This window comes from Schistocerca gregaria, chromosome 5 (assembly GCF_023897955.1).
Source record: "Schistocerca gregaria isolate iqSchGreg1 chromosome 5, iqSchGreg1.2, whole genome shotgun sequence".
NCBI lineage: Eukaryota > Metazoa > Arthropoda > Insecta > Orthoptera > Acrididae > Schistocerca > Schistocerca gregaria.
Genome location: NC_064924.1, coordinates 364,468,003 through 364,491,068, shown reverse-complemented (window position 1 = coordinate 364,491,068; position 23,066 = coordinate 364,468,003). Strand labels below are relative to the sequence as shown.

Genomic DNA, 23,066 nt, shown 5'->3' with positions numbered 1-23,066 from the left:
CGTTGTTATTGGGATTAGGAGACCTAACTTCTACAAATTCACCTTGCCGAGAAGGCCCTGCTCTGTTTGAATCCTGCCAGTTCTGATGAAATTCAGGTCTGTCGTTATGATTATATCATGTGTCGTCATGTCGGTAGATTCCATGGTTTCTTTCTTCTCGGTCATGTGGTGGAGAATTTCTCCCTGAATCGTAACTGCGCACAGGACCGTTACGTCTAAAGTTATTCTGTCTTCCTTGAAAATAATTATTTCGGTTCCCATATTGTCTGTTTCTCTGATTGTCTCTGTGATAGTCACTACCGGGGGGAGGTGATCTTTCCCTGTAATTATTAATACTCTGCCAGCGGTTATCATACGGGTGGTGTCTCTTTGGGCCCCAATTTGCGTTGTAAGAATAGCCTTGTCGTGTCCAGTTATTATTTCTGTCGTCGCGAAATTGTGACGGTTGTGACCTGTAATTGTTGTGTTCCTGTTTTCGCGTTCCGCGATTGTCAGTGTCAATTTCCAATTTTTGTAACAGTCCCTGAGAAGCTTCAATGTCGTCTTTGCAACGTCCTGCCAAAATAATATGTCGTAAATGTTCAGGTAATTTGATTAAGCAAATGCGGATGAGTTCTGAGGGGCTGTATGGGTTTGATAGGTACTGATTCTTGTGCAACATGTCTTCAAAATATTTCACAAGACTTGAAAATTCAGATAGTTCGAAATGTTTCATCATTATGATGACATGTTTTACTCGGTCTTGTATGGCTTGAGACCAATATACTGAGAGGAAGGCATGGTGAAGTTCTCCTTCACTGTGGCAATCGTGAATGACCGACCGCATTCTTACAGCTGGTTCATTCTCTAAGTAGCCACACATAAATTCTAATCTGTGTTCTAATGACCAGTTGGGAAGAAAACAATGAGAGAAATGGTGAAGCCACGCTTGGGGATGAATGTCGTTGTCAGAATTCTTAAATGTTTTGAATTTATGTGTAGTAATGAACAACTTATAGTCAAAATCATCATGTCGGCGAGTCGCATGTTGGTCATTGTTACGTCGTTTCGGCGGTTCCGTCTCAAAATTCGGTGTACCTTGCCAATTTCTTTCATAATTTCCGATGTGCCCTGTGTTATTATTTTGTGGCTGTTCCGTATTTCTAAGTCCCTCTTCTCGTGTTGGAGCGCGAGTGTCCTCTGAAATACGTAATTCCTGTATTACCTGTGTCAGCTGATCTTGTACTTCCCGGATTTCTCTTTGGTGTTGCGTATTACTTTGATTCTGATTTTGTTTGAATTTCCTAATTTGTTCGCACTCTTCTGTGTCATTAAAGACTACCGGTTTTGTGTCATTCAGATTATCGGCTACCTTCGTAGATAAATTAGTTAGCTCATCTGAAAGTTCAACTACTTTCCCTGATAATGAACTAATTTCCTGCATGTGTCTTTCTGAACCAATTTTCAGAGTATCTACTGTGTCCTTTAAGTTTTCCTGAATTTTTGCAAGTTGCGTAACCGAATCGGTAAATGCAACTGAGTCAATCTTAGCTTGCAAGGTCTCATGATTTTCATGAACAATAGTTTGCAGTTCTTTTATGGCTAATTCGTGATTCTGTACTATAATTTCATGCCGCGAAAAAATAGGTTGGAAATGCTCACAAATTTGTGTTTTTACATCATTACAGACTTTTTGACATTTCAATTCGATTTTATGTAACTCAGTAGTTAAATCTTCATGTATTTGTTCAAGCGTATGTACCACTGAGTCTAACTTTTGAAGCTTTTGTTCCAGTGTGTCTAATTTTTGAAGCTTTTTCTGTGGTTGTCTCTGATTTTTTCCATTGTGTCTAACTTCTGAAGATTTTGTTCCATTGTGTCTAACGTTTGCAGATTTTGTCCCATTTGTTTCTGATTTTGTTCAAGCGTTGTGTCTAACTTTTGTAGCCTTTGTCCTATTTGTTGCATTCACTGCAATTACAGTGCACTGGTGTCTGAAACATGTTCCTCAGTGCTATTCAGCAGTGCATTTGAACCGGCAATATTCGCATTTTGAAAAGCAGGAAATGTGTCTTGATTTATTTGAGAAAGTGGTGTGGACGCAAAACCTGAATGTACAGTGTGTGCAAGATTGTGTCCTGTCATTTCGGAGTCCTGAGGCGAGCTGTTGGCAACCGATCGATCGATAATGCTTCCCTGTTCACTAATTGTTTCACTGCATGCACCATTATTTGCAGCCCGCTCCATTTCCCTGTGTACAATTACCAAATTACTACTTTGAACATTAGTTAATTCATTACTCGGTGGCGCTGACACACTGCTTTCGTCTTCACTGTCATTTCTCAGTTTACTTTGGAGCCTAGTATTACGTTTTTCACACGCCATTATTGTCACAGTATTTCACACGATAACACATAAAAGCACAATTTGAAGAGAAAAATAAGAAAACACATTAATGTAACACTGAAAATAATATCTCGTTAATTGCAAGCGCAGCTGCGAAATACTTGCTGCAAATCTACATGCATTCCACAACTGTTTTACTGTACAACAATGAAAAACTACAACTACAAAGGAAAATCGCTCTACAATTGCGCGCTAGCAATAAACAAAACCTACACTAATTGCACAAACTACAAGAAAAAATCAGAAGATTCCAGTGAGGTATCCTCGGCTAAGGGTCGACATATGAAACGTCCCCTTTGAAAAATTGTACATTACTGTGCTTAAACCGACACAAATTTTTTTTTAGAGAAACGCTATCTGACTTTCAAAAATCCCTACAAAAAAATTGCCCTGACTAACATTAAGCTATACATTTCACAAATCGCTTACCTCACAAAAATCTTGGTTACTCGAACTACTGTGATACAGTGAGCGCCACTACTGCCAGCTTGATAAAAGATTCAAGCTACCGAAGGCACTAACTACTGATAGGGATAGTTAGCAAATGAAAGATTTTAATAGAGAACAAACAATGTATTTACCTTAGTATCATCAAAAGTCATAATGTATATAGCAGTTCATGATATCCAGTCTTACAAATTTCAAAACTCCACCATCTCTCTCCCCACATCCAGCACTGCTGGCGGCTCACCTCCAACTGCAACGCTATGTGCTGTTAACAGCCAACTGACCAACACTACAATGGCAGACAACAATGCAAAACAGCCACAGACTGCACACAGCACAGCCAGTGATTCTCATACAGAGCGCTACGTGGCGGCGGCGTTACCAATATAAGATCCTAAACATCCTACTTACAAATGTAGTAAGTAGTTTGGTAAAAGTAGCATAATCTTTAACAAAACGGCGGTAATAATTTGCAAAGCCTAGGAAGGATTGTAATTGCTTTTAAAATTTGTTGGAATAGTAAAAGTATCTACTGCTTCAGTTAATCGTGGATCTGACTTGACTCCGCTGGAACTGATGAAATGACCTAAATACTGCACTTTTGATTGAGCAAAAGAACATTTTTTCTAATTTTAAGCTTAAATTAGCATTTTGCAAGCGCAACAGTACACTGTGTACATGTGCAGCAATGGATTTTGAAAATATAATTATATCTTCAAGATACACAAGGCACATAGTAGGTTTCAACCCACGTAATAGCAGATCTGCAAATCGCTGGAAGGTTGCTGGCGCTTTGCGAAGCCCGAAAGGCATCCTTAAGAATTCATATAAGCCACCAGGAACTACAAAAGCTATCTTAGCTCGATCTTGAGGAGCCATTGGAATTTGATGATTCCCACTGCGCATGTCTAATGTTTAAACTACCGGCAATTGCCCAGACGATCGAGTGTTTCATCGATCCGGGGTAATGGATAATGATCTGGAGTAGTGACTTTGTTTACTTCTCGCATGTCTACACAGAGGCGATAGGATTTTTCTCCGTCTATCGATTTCTTTGAAACGATTACAATTGGGCTAGACCACTCGCTAGAAGAGGGTTGTATTATTCCTGCTTCTAGTTGCTGTTGTATATTTTCCTCTACCACTCACTGAAGATGGTAGGGAATTCGGTACCCTTTTTGAGCTATTGGCCTAGCATTTCCGGTTGGAATCTCATGTTGGATTAGATCTGTTGCTGGTAAATATTTCCTATCTTCAAACAACCATGAATACTCATTCAATACTTCATTTATTAGCTTTCGTTCGTGCAATGGGAGGTGACTAAGCTTAGCATTAAACTTATCTGTCAGATGTGACGTGATTGTCAAAAGGAGAGGTGGCAGCAGTCTTTTTCTTTTTCAGAGAAGGGGTTCTCGTTGGCACCTCATCTTCTGTGATAACCTGTAAGCTGGCTAATACTGTACCACGCGGTATTAAAGCTTGCTTGTGACTAAAGTTGTCTAAACACACGGGTACGCAATTTTCTTTCTGTACTTGCTGCACTTTGCACAGGCTACGTTCTACGTGGACATGCATCTGGTCAAGAGTTTCATTCTGGCAGAGTGGATCCACCCAGAAATGAACCTATTCGGATTCACGTATCCCCCAGGCCAACCGCAAAGCTTTCCGATGTCCTGGATATTCTGGACAAGCGTTTGAATATCCTCGTGCTGCTTTCCAGCGAACGCCGGAATAAACGCTACTGCTGGAAAGCTCTGCACCTAAGTAGAGGCAGCTACTGACACAGGTGATTCTGCACTAATGAGTGGTGGAGTCACCTGCTTCGGCTGTTCCTAAACTAGCACTTGCTTAGCAACATTAGACTGCGGAGAAGTCATTTTAAGATCATCTATGTGTTGCTTAAGCTCCACGATAGTTAAAATTAATTGATTTAACTGGGACTGCAGCGCAAAGAGGGGATCTTTATCCTCTCCGGCTGCTCCTGCCTCCGATTGCTGCCTGGTGATCGGCATGTTACAATAATGTGAACCTCTACACCACCATAGTGTCGCTAGCGACTTACATTATTTGGTGACGTGCAAACGACGGACGGCGGCGGTGTCGCCGAGCGGCGGAAGGCTCGTTGATCACCCGCGGGCGCAGCAGCGGCGGGCCAAAGCACGGACAGCTGGGACGGGGAGCGGCGCGAGGGCCGCACCCCGTACCCTGGCGCAGGTGGTGACCCGTGGCAGCTACGGACAGCGGCGGCGGCGAGCGTGACTGCACAGTAGACCGTCCTCGGCTATCGTCCGGCGACGAACTGCGTCACGCTTGTGGCGCGCTATTGCGCGGCCACGCACATTCTGCAACGCAGGCGACCGGCTGGCAGGCGCATGGCGCGCTGCAGCCTCGCCACGTTCGGTCTAGTTTGCTTTACTTGCTCAGCCTCGGCCCCTTTGTAGTACTCACACTCAACTGATGAGTTGATTTTACAACCGTAAGGTGGGTCGCATCCCACTTCTGTCACCACTTGTTCGTCATGGATAGAGATCAGGAGCGGAGGGCGTTGTAAAATGAAAAGTAATGAAGTTTAATGGACCCAGTTTATTCCTGTAACGATGATACATTGTTGCCTACGTAGAGCTGAGCAGCTCCAAGTGGGGTTGCCGTCTGCTCAATAGAGAGGCAGAGGCTAGAGGAGCGACTACTCGGGGCCGAGGTTTGAAGCTAAGAGAGCCCGGAGCTGGTTCCAAGCCGCCCTCGCCGCTCCCGGCCGCGTCACCACGTGATCACACGATTAGTCTCTGATTGGAGGATTGATTCCGCCAACGCGCCTTGCTAGTAGCGTACCCCCGTCAGCGCAACCAACCCGTGGGACTTGAGTCTGACCGAGGAGCACGGTGGCACGAATGTGCCGACCATGGTCTTCCGGCCAGCACCTTCCACCACAGTATGCCCAAGCCGGCTACGGCCGAACATTATGCATGGAATATTTATTTAATAAAATTTTGTCGGCAATGATCCCTCTTGGGGAGTCTCCTCCCTGCACAGTGTTTATGTATTATCATGAAGCGTTGCAGGGCGGTCATACTGATGTTTTCAAAACGCGATTGAGGATAAAGACAATGGTGTTGAGGTGTAAAATCTGTGGTCTCAGCACACATGCATTAAATAAAAGACAAAGGATTTTTCCCTTTCGTTGCGGTTGAAAAGCCTGTACAGAAAATATATATGGGTCCGCTCTAGACAGTGTAACCAGTACGTCTTTCCATGTGTAGACGCGTTTACGCGCTTTTGTTAGATTCTCCCAACTCATCTAAAGCGCAAATCATGGGCGTGTGCAAGTCATATTTGAAACCAATCAGTCTAGCCGCACTTTAATTTCTGACAAAGCAATGGCAATGAAACCTACTACGTTTGAGGAAAGTGTGCACCGTAATTTGCAAGCAGCCTTGAGTACTTCCATCTTAGCGAACACACATTACGGATAGTTTTTTTTTTTTTGTCGCGGTTGAGGTAGGCCCTCAACAACTTGGTAGACGAAGATCACAAGGCAGCTCTCCTCTTGGTAATTTGTGGTCGCTCAGTGACCTACTCCTTGAGAAGTTGGGTGCTGCATAAATCTGTGAAAACAGAAAATGAGCTCGTAATAATTTAAAACTAATAGAAGGTTGGAGGGGCGCTATAATGCCCTTGCTACATGAACAGAATCTGATCAGAGTGGTAAAATTTAGAGTGTACATTGTCAGTGCCTAATCTCGGTTCCGTGCATATACTCCAAACACATTGTTCGATACTGTGTCGTTGATTCCCCTGAAAAGCTAGCTTTAGATGTGTGTACTCAACAGTAGGTGCTGTTGAGAAGGCCGGCCGCTGAGGCTTAGCGGTTCTAGGCGCTTCAGTCCAGTACCATGCTACTGCTATGGTCCCAGGTTCGAATCTTGCCTCGGGCATGGATGTGTGTGATGTCCTTAGGATAGTTAGGTTTCAGTAGTTCTTAGTCTAGGGGAGTGATGACATCAGATGTTAAGTCCCATAGTGCTTAGAGCCATTTGAATACTTTTTTTTCTTTTTTCTGTTGCGATAACATGCATGCTGGCGCTGGGGTCACGGCAGAATCTGATTCCATGCGAATGGCTGTAAAATCTACAGAACGCTCAAGTCTGTTTGTTATCTCAGTGACAAACAATTTTTACAACTCGATAACCTACAGCATTTTGCACGACAAAATGATAGCAGGAAAAACTCTGGCATTCGATCCATTACGTAATAAGTATCGTAGTTAACTAAGAATTTGAAATATGTACTTTTACAGATATATTAGCTCGCTGGGATTTACTGCACATCGCATGGCAGAGGGTGCTTTTCATTGTAAAATATACCAAGAACTGTTCACGGTACAATCAAGGATGGAACGTGGTAGGAGTGACGACCTCTGCCCTTCTGTAGCATCTGTTATTTTCCTGAATTTATCTTCACGATCTCTTCATAAAATAAAAATAGGAAAACTAAAAATATTTGTGGGTCTTGAAGTTATCTACGCAGGCTCTCGCAAGATGCACTGCATCTTTCTTCGACTGTCTGCAATGAAATGTGGAAGACAGTAATACTCGAGAACTTGTACGTCTGTAGTTGTTAGATCAGGTACGACTGGTGACGCTGCGTTTTTATTAATACATTAAAAGTAAACCTACTGTAAAACGTAACCTTCCGTTCCCGGAAAAGTCACACTTATCAATGACTGGATGAATTTCTTTTTGAAACTCTGTGTTTCAGTCCCATCTGCGGAGGAGAACTTAAACGAGGAGTGTGTGAAACTGGATGATACATGCACTCTGGGGCTGAATATGGTGTATACAACTCTTCCACCTTGGTATAATAGCAATAGCAGACGACAGCATGTCACATCCACGAGATAAATTTTAGCTACAGTGCGACGAGATGAAAAATCTGCTTCTAATAGTTGTGAACATTATCTATCCGACATGTGGAAAACAGTGCAATAAAACGCAGAAAAATATTAATTATTTATATAATATTTTATGATGTTATTGGACATATCGATGTGTATCATACAAACATCAATGATAATTGTAAATTCCTTTTATGATCTTCGTTCGTCTTCCATTGTTTTTACTTTTTGTTGGTTGGCTTTTGTAGGTTGCGGACGGGACGAATATCAAACTGAGGTCTGTTAAGAAATTGTAATTATTTGTTAATTATTACTTGAGACCAGAGTTCATTATTATTATAAATATGAGTGAATAATTATTTGTAACTTTAATTCCTCTTTCAATAAGCATTATCCGTGTTAATTATTTCTTTCCTCTGCGAAGGGCACAGCCATTCATGATTGTGATTTGAATCGCTCTTTTATTTGTGTTTCTTATGAAACTATCAAATGTTTGCTTGATGAAAATTAGTCTAAATAGTGCACAATATGAAAGTAAAGTTTAATAAGCATTTCAAATACTTATCCTCTTAAATGGAAATTTGCTCTAACAATAGAAAATCTCTATCAATTGTCTGCCGCCATCTTAACAATTCTCTCACCGGCAAATTCAAATTACGCAACTCTACAGACATAAATCCCGAAGGTAATAAAAATGTGTAAAAATAAATGTGCGCCAGGGGTCCCGAAATCATTTTAATCAAAATAATTCGAATCAGATTGGTTCTTTAAAAACAGTGCTCATAGCATGATCCATATAACATACTTATCTTGCTGATGTATGGAGCCGAAATTAGTTACGCACAAGTTGCCAAGAATATTCGGTGCTCTTAATGATCATTTTGCTGAAGATAACTGTTTCCATCATAATCAATAATTATATAGAATCTGTTCTATGAACTGTGATTTAGTGACACTTACACAACTTACAGCAACATTTTTAACACAACGTTAACTTGGAATTCTGTAGCAACTTGACCAAATCTTTTTCATTTACAAATTAGTTAAATTCCAAACCACTGAATAACACAGCGAACGAAACATTGGCGGCCCATGTGGGACCACTACTACACATTTATTCACTTTAATAATTGAAATTGTAATATATTACAGGTATGGGGTACAAACACAAACTTTTAATAATTGTATATTTACTTGTTTAATGCGTATTGACACCTTCCTACCAAGCTGCTGTACGAATCTGTACCTTCGCTGGTTCGAGAGACCATGTAAGCAGAGCTGTCCACCACTCAACAGTGAACAAAGGTAGAACAGATGTTCATGTTCACTTCTGTCGAATTATTAGAAAATTTAATTATGAATGATAATTTAGTAACTCATGTCCCGAGTGATAGTAAAAATGGGGAGATGCCAAAACAAACTGACACTCCTGCATTCAACCAGTTAGGAATTATTGGCAATATTTCTTCTGGGCAAGGGGCAGAAGTTAGCAATGCTCAAGCTATGCTGATACAGGATATGCTAACAGCATTATTTGAAGAGTTTACTGTTAAAGACCAGGAGCATTAAAGACAACGTCAACAAGAAAAGGAAAAACGTAGAGAGGAAAAGCTTGTAGAAAAACAGCAACACGAGCTCAGGGACCAGGAAAAGGAAAAGAAATTTATGGAAAACATAAACAATGTTTTTCTGGAAAGAGATAAAGAAATTGTCTGTAGGATAAATCAGGTGTTGGTCAATCGTGTTAGTGGTATTACTAGCCATTTTAAGCAGGAGATCGATGCAGTGAATACCACTAGTGAACCGTTAGCAAACATTTCAGTTCAGATCAATAGCCTTCAAATTGAAGTAGATAGACTAGAGAACCAATTCAATGCTTTGGCTACATCTGTGGAAACACTGCAAGAGGACGTTCCCTCAGAAATCCGAAAGCAAGTCCGAACAGAAGTAGCCAGGGTGCTGAACTCTGAAAATCAAAACTTTGAAAATCTGACAGTATGCAGTAATGACAACACTGTTACTGACAGGCAAAAGATCGCAGGTAATCTGACGGTGCAATTTAATGCACCCCAAGGACGACCAAATTTTAGTAATCAACCGATATTACCACGGCAGTATGTGACACCAAGGAACAATAATAGTTGAACAGAATGTACTTGTAATAAAGTAACCACACCACCTGGGAGTGATAGCAATTCCATGCACTTAACTAGTTTGATGCATGAAGAAAGCCTGATTAAGCATAGACAGCTTCAAATATGTAACGAAGAAAGCAAGAAAAACGTACATCCAGTAGTTTTCATTCGAAACTTCAAAAGTGTTCTTCCAAAGTCATGGTCAGAAGAACAGGAAATACAGTTTGTGGTTTCACATATTTCTGGTGATGCATCGCTCTGGACATTAAATGCAGCAGAAACTTGCACGACTTTCCACGACTTTGAGAAGGCGTTCCTTGATCCATTCTGGTCAGCATCTACTCAAGAGCGACTCCGTAAAGTTGTTTACAATGCAGAAATGTACAATCCGAAATCAGGTTCCTTTAGGAAGTGCTTTGAAAAATATATTAACATGACCTGGTACTGGGATGAGCCAGTAACCACCTGAGGCTTATTGCGAGTGTTAGAAGCTAGATTACCCTTACATATTAGTGAAAAATGATTCAATGTTACAGACACCGATCTGAAAGAATTTCTGTCTGTAGTTGATTCTCTGGATATAGTGCAAGAACCGCCAGAAAAAAATTCTGACGTGATGAGCAATACAAATAGTCCTAAAAGAAAAAATTCATGGAATGGAAATAATGGAACTAGGGGCGAAGGTAGTTCAAAGAAAAATAAAAGTAATGCATATAGTAATGGAAAATACAACAATAATAATAATAATAATAATAATAATAATAATAGCAGGAATCCATACAACAAAAACTTTGGTTATCCTAATAATAATAATAATAACAGTACGTATCAGGTCGAAGAACATCGACAACCGAATGGTAATCAGAGGCAGTACCACAATGAAAATCCAAACAATAAAAATAGCAACCTAAAGAAACGAACTGACAGCAGGTCAGACAGTCCATGTAAAGACAAGACTAAAAATATGCGGGGTGACAGTGAATATTGGCCACAGCCAGAGGCAAGTCATAGGCAGCCGCAGCAAAATTCTATTAATTCAGGTCAGCCAATAAGTTATGTACAGGCTATACCTATACCAAGCAATCAATATCCACCGTGGTGGGATCCGAGCAGGCCATCCCAAACTGAAAACTCACAAAATGTTAAAATAGTGGAGGTACCTTCGGAAGCAACACTAAACACTCAGAAGCCAACAAACTAATTTCGGTCCCTCGAGGCTTTCGTCAGGTGACCGATGCCAACAATGAAGGTAACGGGTCGACGAAACAAAAAATAAACATGATACGGTATCAGGATGCCAACAGGATCGAAGATGATCTATATCAGGAACCTGCTGCCTCTGATAAGCCACAAAGAGAAACTATTCAAGCAAGTGTCACCGGAGCTGTAAATGGTGTAACAAATACTATTCTGCTTGACACAGGTGCGAATGTATCAGTTATGAACACGCAGTTTTTCAAGAAGGTATCAGAGATAAGGAGATTGCCGATTTTGCCTGTTGCAAATTGTAAGTTTATAGGGGCATTGGGAAAAAAAGGCAAAGAGTATAAAATACCAGACACAGGTGGAAGTTTCCTTGGGAAACGATCGCTTATTATGCAAGTTCCTACTAATGGATAACTTGTCAGTAGCGGTGCTTCTGGGTCTTGAGTTCGGCCGGGAAAAGGAAGCTGTAATTGATCTCGCCCGTGGGACATGTGCACTTACGTACCAACAGCGACCGATAGCATTAATTCTGAATTCTGAATCTGTTGAGAAAAATGAATATTTCTGTCAGCAAACAGAAATTGTTAGTGTTGGATATTAAGCACCCACAGACGTGTCCCTAAAATCGAAATAACGATGCACCCAGCAACGTGAGTGACATCGTTACAACAATAGAAGAGATAGTACAGGAGGCAACTTGCATTAATGCTTCAGAGGCTAGAAAATTATCAGAATTATTATCCGGATGCCTCGAAGTATTTACTGAACGCCGTGGAATCAAAGAAGATTGTTGTTGTTGTTGTTGTCATCAGTCCTGAGACTGGTTTGATGCAGCTCTCCATGCTACTCTATCCTGTGCAAGCTGCTTCATCTCCCAGTACCTACTGCAACCTACATCCTTCTGAATCTGCTTAGTGTACTCATCTCTCGGTCTCCCTCTACGATTTTTACCCTCCACGCTGCCCTCCAATGCTAAATTTGTGATCCCTTGATGCCTCAAAACATGTCCTACCAACCGATCCCTTCTTCTAGTCAAGTTGTGCCACAAACTTCTCTTCTCCCCAATCCTATTCAATATCTCCTCATTAGTTACGTGATCTATCCACCTTATCTTCAGTATTCTTCTGTAGCACCACATTTCTAAAGCTTCTATTCTCTTCTTGTCCAAACTAGTTATCGTCCATGTTTCACTTCCATACATGGCTACACTCCAAACAAATACTTTCAGAAACGACTTCCTGATACATAAATCTATACTCGATGTTAACAAATTTCTCTTCTTCAGAAACGCTTTCCTTGCCATTGCCAGTCTACATTTTATATCCTCTCTACTTCGTCCATCATCAGTTATTTTACTTCCTAAATAGCAAAACTCCTTTACTACTTTAAGTGTCTCATTTCCTAATCTAATTCCCTCAGCATCACCCGATTTAATTTGACTACATTCCATTATCCTCGTTTTGCTTTTGTTAATGTTCATCTTATATCCTCCTTTCAAGACACTGTCCATTCCGTTCAACTGCTCTTCCAAGTCCTTTGCCGTCTCTGACAGAATTACAATGTCATCGGCGAACCTCAAAGTTTTTACTTCGTCTCCATGAATTTTAATACCTGCTCCAAATTTTTCTTTTGTTTCCTTTTCCGATATGGAAGAACATCAGGGACGCATTGTGTCAGCTAAATGACAGTGCTTTCCACCAAAATTACCAGTTGAACAATGACATTATATTTTACAAATCTGACAATCCTAACAGTAGAAGTCGAGTGTGCATTCCATCAGACCTGCTTGATGATTTAATTTGGTTAACGTATCGGGCATGGGGGCACTTCGCCATTATTAAGTGTACTATGAAGATCATTCAGAGTTGTTATTACCCAAATTTAAAAATAAGAGTTCAAGAACTTGCAAGAACCTGCAAAATATGCCAAAAAGTCAAATCGAGCAATATTATGTCATAACACATAATGCCACGTATTTTACTGGAGAGAGGTGGAAGAACCTTATGGATGAATGTAACATCAAACATGTTCTAATTTCAAGGTTTTCACCTAGCAGTAACCCGGTTGAAAGAACTTTCAGGGAACTCATCCGGCTCATACGAACGTACGCCCACAATAGGCACACTAAGTGGGTCGAATACCTAAATAGTTTCATGGAAACGTATAATAATTTAGCACATACGGCAACTGGTTTCACGCCCAGTGAACTAATGAAGGAAGAGAAGGAGGAAGTGGACGAATGGGTTAATCCAATACCGAAGATCGAAGAGGAACAATTAACTTATTAGAAGAAACTAGATAAAGCTCTACAGAATATAAATCTCCAAGTAGAGCTCAGCAAGGCGAAGTTTGACAAAAAAACGTACTAAAACAGAACAATATTGTATCGATGAGTTGGTATTGTTGAGGACGCATCTCAAGGCATCAATAATGAAGAAAAAAGTAAAAAAATGACAATTGCTTTATGAAGGACCATATAAAATAGCTAATATCCCACAGGAGGGGTGCTATATACGAGAGGATGTCAATACACGGAAAGAGGAAAGGACTGTATTGTCATAAATACATAAAAAATATTTGCAAAACGAAAACTTATTTAAATGTTGCAATATAGAAAGGACCAATCAGAAGTGGAAGTGCCTATCACATAATTGTAAATATAATGTTTATGGTAAAATAATTATTTGTAATAATATGATAATATGTTATATGTATTAGTTCATTAGCTTTTATGTCAACTATGACACTGTAATGTTTTTGAATTATTTGAACAAGCAGTAGAAAATCTGCATAAGAAATGTATTTTTACTCTAAAAGGGATCAATAACTTGATCAATACTTGAGTGTTATTGCATTAATGTGAGGAATTTTACCTCTCTATACGTAGCATAGAAATGATTAAAATGCTTAAATAATACATTTGTTCGTGTGTAAGAATGGATATAACAAAAATATTTTCATAAGATTGGGTCATGTAGCCTCACACGCATTATGAGTGTTGGTGATATATGAGCTGTGCGACTGTAAAAAGAAAGAAAAAAAGAAAAAAGTGAAATCTGAATGTGTACTGATTTAAGTACATGGTTTCATTACGAAGTCATATAAAATGCTCTTATGAGCAACATTCCGGTAAGATAAACCAAACATTGACATCTGTGCCAAAAACATGGTGAATAACAATATATATATATATATATATATATATATATATATATATATATATATATATATATACATACATATATCAGTAATAAAATTGGAAATTTACTGTTACCTGGACAGTTCAGTATAGAACTCACGGCCAAGATAATGTAGCACATTGTGAAAGTATTATATTGTCTCATGTTTATGTGACCGTGTAAAATTTTAAATTTTGTTATTCAGTCATGGTAATATGAACCTACATGCAAATGTACCAGACCTCATTATTAGAAAAGTGTCATTTGCATATAGATTGTCTGTTAAGTGCTGTGCAAAACTATCGACAGCAATCGTTGTTGTTGATGTAGTCTTCAGTCCTGAGACTGGTTTGATGCAGCTCTCCATGCTACTCTATCCTGTGCAAGCTTCTTCGTCTCCCAGTACCTACTGCAACCTACATCCTTCTGAATCTGCTTATGTATTCATCTCTTGGTCTCCCTATACGATTTTTACCCTCCACGCTGCCCTCCAGTACTGAATTGATGATCCCTTGATGCCTCAGAAGATGTCCTACCCACCGATCCCTTCTTCTGGTCAAGTTGTGCCACAAACTTCTCTTCTCCCCAATCCTATTCAATACTTCCTCATTAGTTATGTGATCTATCCTTCTAATCTTCAGCATTCTTCTGTAACACCACATTTCGAAAGCTTCTATTCTCTTCTTGTCCAAACTATTTACCGTCCATATTTCACTTCCATAAATGGCTACACTCCATACAAATACTTTCAGAAATGATTTCCTCACACTTAAATCTATACTAGATGTTAACAAATTTCTCTTCTTCAGAAACGCTTTCCTTGCCATGGCCAGTCTACATTTTATATCCTCTCTACTCCGACCATCATCAGTTATTTTTCTCCCCAAATAGCAAAACCCCTTTACTACTTTAAGTGTCTCATTTCCTAATCTAATTCCCTCAGCATCACCCGACTTAATTCGACTACATTCCATTATCCTTGTTTTGCTTTTGTTGATGTTCATCTTATATCCTCCTTTCAAGACACTGGCCATTCCGTTCAACTGCTCTTCCAAGTCCTTTGCTGTCTCTGACAGAATTACAATGTCATCGGCGAACCTCAACATTTATATTTCTTCTCCATGGATTTTAATACCTACTCCGAATTTTTCTTTTGTTTCCTTTATTGCTTACTCAATATACAGATTGAATAACATCGGGGTGAGGCTGCAACCCTGTCTTACTCCCTTCCCAACCACTGCTTCCCTTTCATGTCCCTCGACTCTTATAACTGCCATCTGGTTTCTGTACAAATTGTAAATAGCCTTTCGCTCCCTGAGTTTTACCCCTGCCATCTTCAGAATTTGAAAGAGAGTATTCCAGTCAACATTGTCAAAAGCTTCCTCTAAGTCTACAAATGCTAGAAACGTAGGTTTGCCTTTCCTTAATCTTTCTTGTAAGATAAGTCGTAAGGTCAGTATTGCCTCACGTGTTCCAGTATTTCTACGGAATCCAAACTGATCTTCTCCGAGGTCGGCTTCTACTAGTTTTTCCATTCGTCTGTAAAGAATTCGAGTTAGTATTTTGCAGCTGTGGCTTATTAAACCGATTGTTCGGTAGTTTTCACCTCTCTCAACACCTGCTTTCTTTGGGTGGGATTGGAATTATTATATTCTTCTTGATGTCTGAGGGTATTTCGCCTGTTTCATACATATTGCTCACCAGATGGTACAGTTTTGTCAGGCCTGGCTCTCCCAAGGCCGTCAGTAGTTCCAATGTTATGTTGTCTACTCCGGGGGCCTTGTTTCCACTCAGGTCTTTCAGTGCTCTGTGAAACTGTTCACGCAGTATCGTATCTCCCATTTCATCTTCATCTGCATACTCTTTCATTTCCATAATATTGTCTTCAAACACATCGCCCTTGTATAGAACCTCTATATACTCCTTCCACCTTTCTGCTTTCCCTTCTTTGCTTAGAACTGGGTTTCCATCTGAGCTCTTGATATTCATACAAGTGGTTCTCTTTTCCTCAAAGGTATCTTTAATTTTCCTGCAGGCAGTATCTATCTTACCCCTAGTGAGATAATCCTCTACATCCTTTCATTGGTCCTCTAGCCATCCCTGCTTAGCCATTTTGCACTTCCTGTCGATCTCATTTTTGAGACGTTTGTATTCCTTTTTGCCTGCTTCATTTACTGCATTTTTATATTTTCTCCTTTCATCAATTAAATTCAATATTTCTTCTATTACCCAAGGATTTCTACTAGCCCTCGTCTTTTTACCTACTTGATCCTCTGCTGCCTTCACTACTTCATCCCTCAAAGCTACCCATTCTTCTTCTACTGTATTTCTTTCCCCCATTTCTGTCAATTGTTCCCTTATGCTCTCCCTAAAACTCTGTACAACCTCTGATTCTTTCAGTTTATCCGTGTCCCATCTCCTTATATTCCCACCTTATTGCAGTTTCTTCAGTTTTAATCTACAGTTCATAACCAGTAGATTGTGGTCAGAGCCGACATCTGCCCCTGGAAATGACTTACAATTTAAAACCTGGTTCCTAAATCTCTGTCTTACCATTATATAATCTATCTGATACCTTTTAGTATCTCCAGGGTTCTTCCATGTATACAACCTCCTTTCATGATTCTGAAACCAAGTGTTAGCTATGATTAAATTGTACTCTGTGCAAAATTCTACCAAGCGGCTTCCTCTTTCATTTCTTAGCCCCAATCCATATTCACCTACTACGTTTCCTTCTCTCCCATTTCCTACTACCGAATTCCAGTCACACGAAGTGAAACATCGTCTATTAGTATGGGAAAACATTAGCCACAACGTCGTTGTACATTGACCAGTCAGCTTACCTTCTATGAAGTATGGGACAACTACCTTCGCACCTAAAATACCGCACCAAACGTTGACATTCCATAGGCGTTGGTGTCCAGCTTGCCTACCAATGGGGATTCTTCACTGACCAATAATCCATATTATGCCTATTCACTTGAACACGATTCGTAAAATTTCATTCATCGTAGAATAGTATCTGTGAAATCAAATTATCATTGCCGGCCGTTGTTCCGGAGCGATTCTGGGCGCTTCAGTCTGGAACCGAGCGACTGCGAGTAGGTTCGAATCCTGCCTCAGGCATGGATGTATGTAATGTCCTTAGGTTAGTTAGGTTTAAGTAGTTCTCAATTCTAGGGGACTGATGGCCTCAGATGTTAAGTCCCGTAGTGCTCAGAGTGAACCATTTTTGAAATTATCATTGACTGCAAATTGTTCCTGTATCCTGTTGTAAAAATTTAGGCGTTTGTGAAAGTCCTCACCATGCACTTCTCAATGCAGCGATAAATGAAATGGATGCCATCTGTATGCATGAAGTAGGTCTATAACATTTCTTTGCGTGGTTCCTCAACTCGATCATTCTGCCAAGAACTGATGCGACGATTTGCAGCAACCGCAGCTAAAACATTCGCAGTGTTATTTTCCTTTGTCACAGCCCACGGGCGCCCTCTTTCTCTAAGATTAACACTTCCCGTTTCAGTAAAGAGATGCACAATACTGCGAAATTACCTCTGATGAGTGTCGTCAACATTTCTATGAGCTTCAGAAATGTGGAAATGATATAGACGCTCTCTGCAACCTTAACATCGTATAACAATTTCGACGAGATGTGTAGTCCGAATCATTCAAGTAATGCACAGTCTGATCGCGGCCTGATCGCATGATCACGGTCTGTGCTTCGTTCGATTTTGGGAGATGTCACAAGAAGAAATTGATGAAATGTATGATGAGATAAAAGAAATTATTCAGGTAGTGAAGGGAAACAAAAATTTAATAGTCATCGGTGACTGGAATTCGAGAGTAGGAAAAGGGAGAGAAAGAAACATAGTAGGTGAATATGGATTGGGGGTAAGAAATAAGAGAGTAAGCCGTCTGGTAGAATTCTGAACAGAGCATAACGTGGTTCAAGAATCATTAAAGAAGTTTGTATACATGGACAATCCTGGAGGTACTAGAACGTATCAGATAGAGTATATAATGGTAAGAGAGAGATTTAGGAACCTTGTTTTAAATTGTAAGATATTTCCAGGGGCAGATGTATACTCTGACCACAATCTATTGGTTAAGAACTGTTGATTAAAACTGAAGGAACTGCAAAAGGTGGGAATATAAGGAGATGGGACCTGGATACACTGCCTAAACCAGACGTTGTACAGAGTTTCAGGCAGAGTATAAGGGAACAATTGACAGGAATGGGAGAAATACAGCAGAAGAGGATTGGGTAGCTCTGAGGGATGAAGTAGTGAAGGCAACAGAGGTTAAAGTAGGTAAAAAGAGGAGGTCTAGTAGAAATCCTTGGGTAACAGAAGAAATATTGGATATCATTGATGGAAGGAGAAAATATGAAAATGCAGTAAATGAAGCAGGCAAAAAGGAGTACAAACATCTCCAAAATGAGATCGACATGAAGTGCAAAATGGCTAAGCAGGGATGGCTAGAGGACAAATGCCAGGATGTGGAGGCTTATCTCACTAGGGGTAAGATAGATACTGCCTACAGGAAAATTGAAGAGACCTTTGTATGAACATCAAGAGGTCAGATGGAAACCCAGTTCTAAGCAAAGAAGGGAAAGCCGAAAGGTGGAAGGGGTACGTAGATGGTCTATACAGGGGCAATGTACTTGAGGACAATATTATGGAAATGGAAGAGGATGTAGACGAAGGTAAAATGGGAGATACAATACTGCGTGAAGAGATTGACAGCGCACTAAAACACCTGAGTCGAAACAAGGCTTCGGGATTAGACAACATTCCATTGGAACTACGGACGGCCTTGGGAAAGTTAGTCCTAACAAAAATCTACTATCTGGTGAGCCAATGTATGAAACAGGCGAAATACCCTCAGACTTCAAGAAGAATATAATAAGTCGAATCCCAAAGAAAGCAGTTGTTGACAGATCTTAAAATTACCGAACTATCAGTCTGATAAGTCACAGCTGCAAAATACTAACAGAAATTCTTTACAGACAAATGGAAAAACTGGTAGAAGCCGACCTCGGGGAGGATCAGTTTGGATTCCGTAGAAATACTGGAACACGTGAGGCAATACTGACCCTATGACGTATCTTAGAAAATAGATTAAGGTAAGGCAAACCTACGTTTGTAGTATTTGTAGACTTAGAGAAAGTTTTTGACAATGATTCTAAAGGTGGCAGGGGTAAAATACAGGGAGTGAAGGCTATTTACAATTTGTACCGAACCCAGACGACAGTTATAAAAGTCGAGGGGCACGAAAGGGAAGCTTTGGTTGGGAAGGGAGTGAGACAGGGTTGTAGCCTCTCCCCGATGTTATTCAGTCTGCATATTGTGCAAGCAGTAAAGGAAAAAAACAGAAATATTCGGAGTAGAAATTGAAATCCATGAAGAAGAAGATTAAAAACTTTGAAGTTCGCCGATGACATTGGAATTCTGTCAGAGAGACCAAAGGACTTGGAAGAGCAGTTAAACGGAATGGACAGTGTCTTGAAAGAAGGATATAAGATGAACATCAACAAAAGCAAAACGAGGATAATGGAATGTAGTCGAAGTATGTCGGGTGATGCTGAGGGAATTAGGTTTGGAAATGAGACACGTAAAGTAATAAAGTAGGTTAGCTATTTGGGGATCAAAATAGCTGATGATGTTCGAAGTAGGGAGGATATAAAATGTAGACTGGCAATTACAAGGAAAGAGTTTCTGAAGAATAGATATTTGTTAACATCGAGTGTAGATTTAAGTGTCAGAAATCGTTTCTGAAAGTATTTGTATGGAGTGTAGCCATGTATGGTAGTGAAACATATACGGTAAATAGTTTGGACAAGAAGAGAATAGAAGCTTTCGAAATGTGGTACTACAGAAGTATGCTGAAGATTAGATGGGTAGATCACATAACTAAAAAGGAGGTATTGAATATAATTGAGGAGGCACAACTCGACAAGAAGAAGGGACCGGTTGGTAGGAATTGTTCTGAGGCATCAAGGGATCACAAATGTAGCATTGGAGGGCAGCGTTGACGGTAAAAATTGTAGAGGCAGTCCAAGAGATGAATACACTAAGCGGATTCAGAAGGATGAACAACGTTGTTTAACACATTTATCCAGTTCGATGTTATTTCTCCAAATATTCCGACAAACAGATTTTAATGCCTCACCCTGTTTAGTGGGAGATTCACTTTTCAAGTCAATGGTACTGTTCATAGACGAGGTTGGTTTCTGTCAGTTTCCATCCGCAACATTCGTGAGATGATAAAAATCGTCAAACAACTGATGAAGCAAGGAATGAACGTCGATTTTGAATTAATGATTGGGCACCAATTGTTGGCAGTAGACCTATAACATTTCATACTATAGAACTGGTGCAAGGTATCGGCAGTGCGTATCAAACGACTTCCAACAACGACTGGAATAGTTGTTGATGGATGATGAAGCACGAGCACATTTTCTCCGAAAACGTGCGCTTCACACAGCCGTTTAATGGGCATTGGGTAGGAAGCCGAAATCGAGTACGTTTTCCAGCTTGTTGCCCGGATATTAATTCCCTTGTTCACCGGTTGAATAGACACTTCCTATCTTTGGTATATGATGTACAGTCACTACAGGAAAGCATCATCAGTTCCTGGCACGGCATCGTTAAGCAACCTAAAGTTTTTCGAGTCTGCTTGATTCCCAGAAAGGCGCCGGTTCGAAGCATGCCTTACTACGAATGGACATAGTATTGAGGATCTCCTTCAGAGATGGCTCACAGGTGGAGTCGGTATAATATGAAGTCGGTTACAGAGGATTTTCTACTGTTACACAATAGCTAAATAATGTGTTATCATGTGTTTACTGCAGTTTGTGCGTACCAAACAGTTATTTGCAACCAGTTGGCTGTGTGATTCCTATGTTAGATATTTTAGGTCGTTCATAATAGCAAAGAACATGCAGTAGAACGGATGCATTTCGTATTAGCGAAGGTGAGCAGTTGCCTATAGCTCTTATTGTACGTGCTTTAGAGGCCACGTTTATTGGATATATTTTTCTCTTGTTTTGGTTGTTACTACCACCTCTCAAAATACGGGATACCTTTTCTAACACCATTTATATACGCAACGCTGGCCACAACATATTTTTCACATTATGTAATTCTCAGTGATACATATATCGCGAATAACTATAACAGCATGATAAAAAAAATGTCGCATCATATACGTATGGAACATGCTCTGCCAGGAATATTCATTGGAACAACGTAAGGTCACGTGATTAACGGTAGCACGCTGCCTGTGAATTGATCGCCATGCACCTCCAAAATGTGCGCTTTAAATTTTCTATCTACATGTAGCTAAGCTGTAAAGAAATTTCAAAATGATGGGGTTGATGCTAAAATGACTGTAAGTTAGGCACGGGGATTTAATTTTCAACATTTTCAATTTGTCTGCTATCTTCGCTGGTGAGTGGTTAATAGTTGGGACAGTGCCTGCGAATTATAAGTTTGAGTGTGAGGAATCACATCGGTCGTTTTTTTAAAACTAGCACATTAATAAATCACGTATTCAGAGATAAAAATCAGCCTCATAACATTTTCGGCTTAGTTCAGCGCTAGTCAATCCACGATTCAGTCCCTGTAACATGTTGAAAGTATTAAATGGAACAAGGGACATCATGGTAAAATAAAGGCTAAGATATAAGAGAATAGCTTCTGTGCTGCTGGAAGCAGCCATGGGGAAAAACATTGAAATGTATACAATTACGAGGGAGTCCTGTAAAGTAACACCTCTGATTTTTTTATGTGAAAACTCTTAAAGCTTTATATATAACACAGCCGGCCGAAGTGGCAGATGGGTTCTAGGCGCTACAGTCTGTAACCGCGCGATCGCTACGGTCGCAGGTTCGAATTCTGCCTCGAGCATGGATGTGTGTGATGTACTTCGGTTAGTTAGGTTTAAGTAGTTCTAAGTTCTAGGGGACAGATGACCTCAGAAGTTAATTCCCATAGTGCTCAGAGCCATTTGAACCATTTATAAATAACACAAACAAACCGTATTAATACAATGCCGAATAAACTAGTACCCCTGTAAAGACGACGTTTATATCGATCCGATCACAGATATGCAACCTTCGGGATACTAGATATACTTATAACGGTTTCGACGTCATTCGCAAAAAAGATATAGTATTGGCATAGACACAAAAGCGTCATTTATGTTTACCCTTTAATAGGGAATGCTCACAGCCAGAAGGGGCAGTATGGCACAAATCTATGAAGAGGTGAGCAGGTAACTATGCCGCATAGATACACTAGTGCTTCCTACAGCCTAGTGAGCAAGTTCAAAAGTGACCAATTGTGGCCCTCCTAGCGGGAGGATGGTCCTTTCTGGTAGAATTGGCACAAAAACTCGAAGTGTAGCGTCAGTTGTGCAACGATGTTTCTATCAGCGGTTGCGTAAACTTTGGATGAATTCTTCGAATTCGAAACTCCATTAGAGAACGCTGTTTCACATGCACCGACATAGTTAAGTTCACACGCAGGCAGGTTATACGCTACAGTTGGGAGCTCTCTAGCGGAAAAGTGCTGCAAGGATGTAGGCATGAAATATAAGGGTGTAGAATGTGAATAAAAGTTTTTTATTTGAAAACATTAAGGGATTTTACATAAAAGATTCGGAATCATCGTTTTTAAGCACACCTTCGTAACTGAGAAGGTTAAGGGTCGCATGCAGAGAGCAAATAACAACTAGCCGCCTCAATCAGAAGACAGATAGCACAAAATAAAAGAAAATCTCGCTCACAGATGACCGTAATGTGGTACTCGAGAATGTGGC

General features: G+C 40.2%; 1 protein-coding gene across 1 annotated transcript in view; it reads right to left on the bottom strand.

Annotated features, from left to right (window-relative positions):
• LOC126273343 (proline-rich protein 36-like) overlaps positions 1 to 5,206 on the bottom strand; it is a 179,021-nt gene extending 173,815 nt beyond the window's left edge. The window contains exons 1-2 of the mRNA XM_049976890.1: positions 5,172 to 5,206; positions 4,895 to 5,063 (exon numbers count right to left, since the gene is read on the bottom strand). Of these exons, the coding sequence (XP_049832847.1) occupies positions 4,895 to 5,063; positions 5,172 to 5,206 (204 nt within the window). The remainder of the gene's footprint in view (positions 1 to 4,894; positions 5,064 to 5,171) is intronic.
• Between the last annotated feature and the right edge of the window lie 17,860 nt (positions 5,207 to 23,066).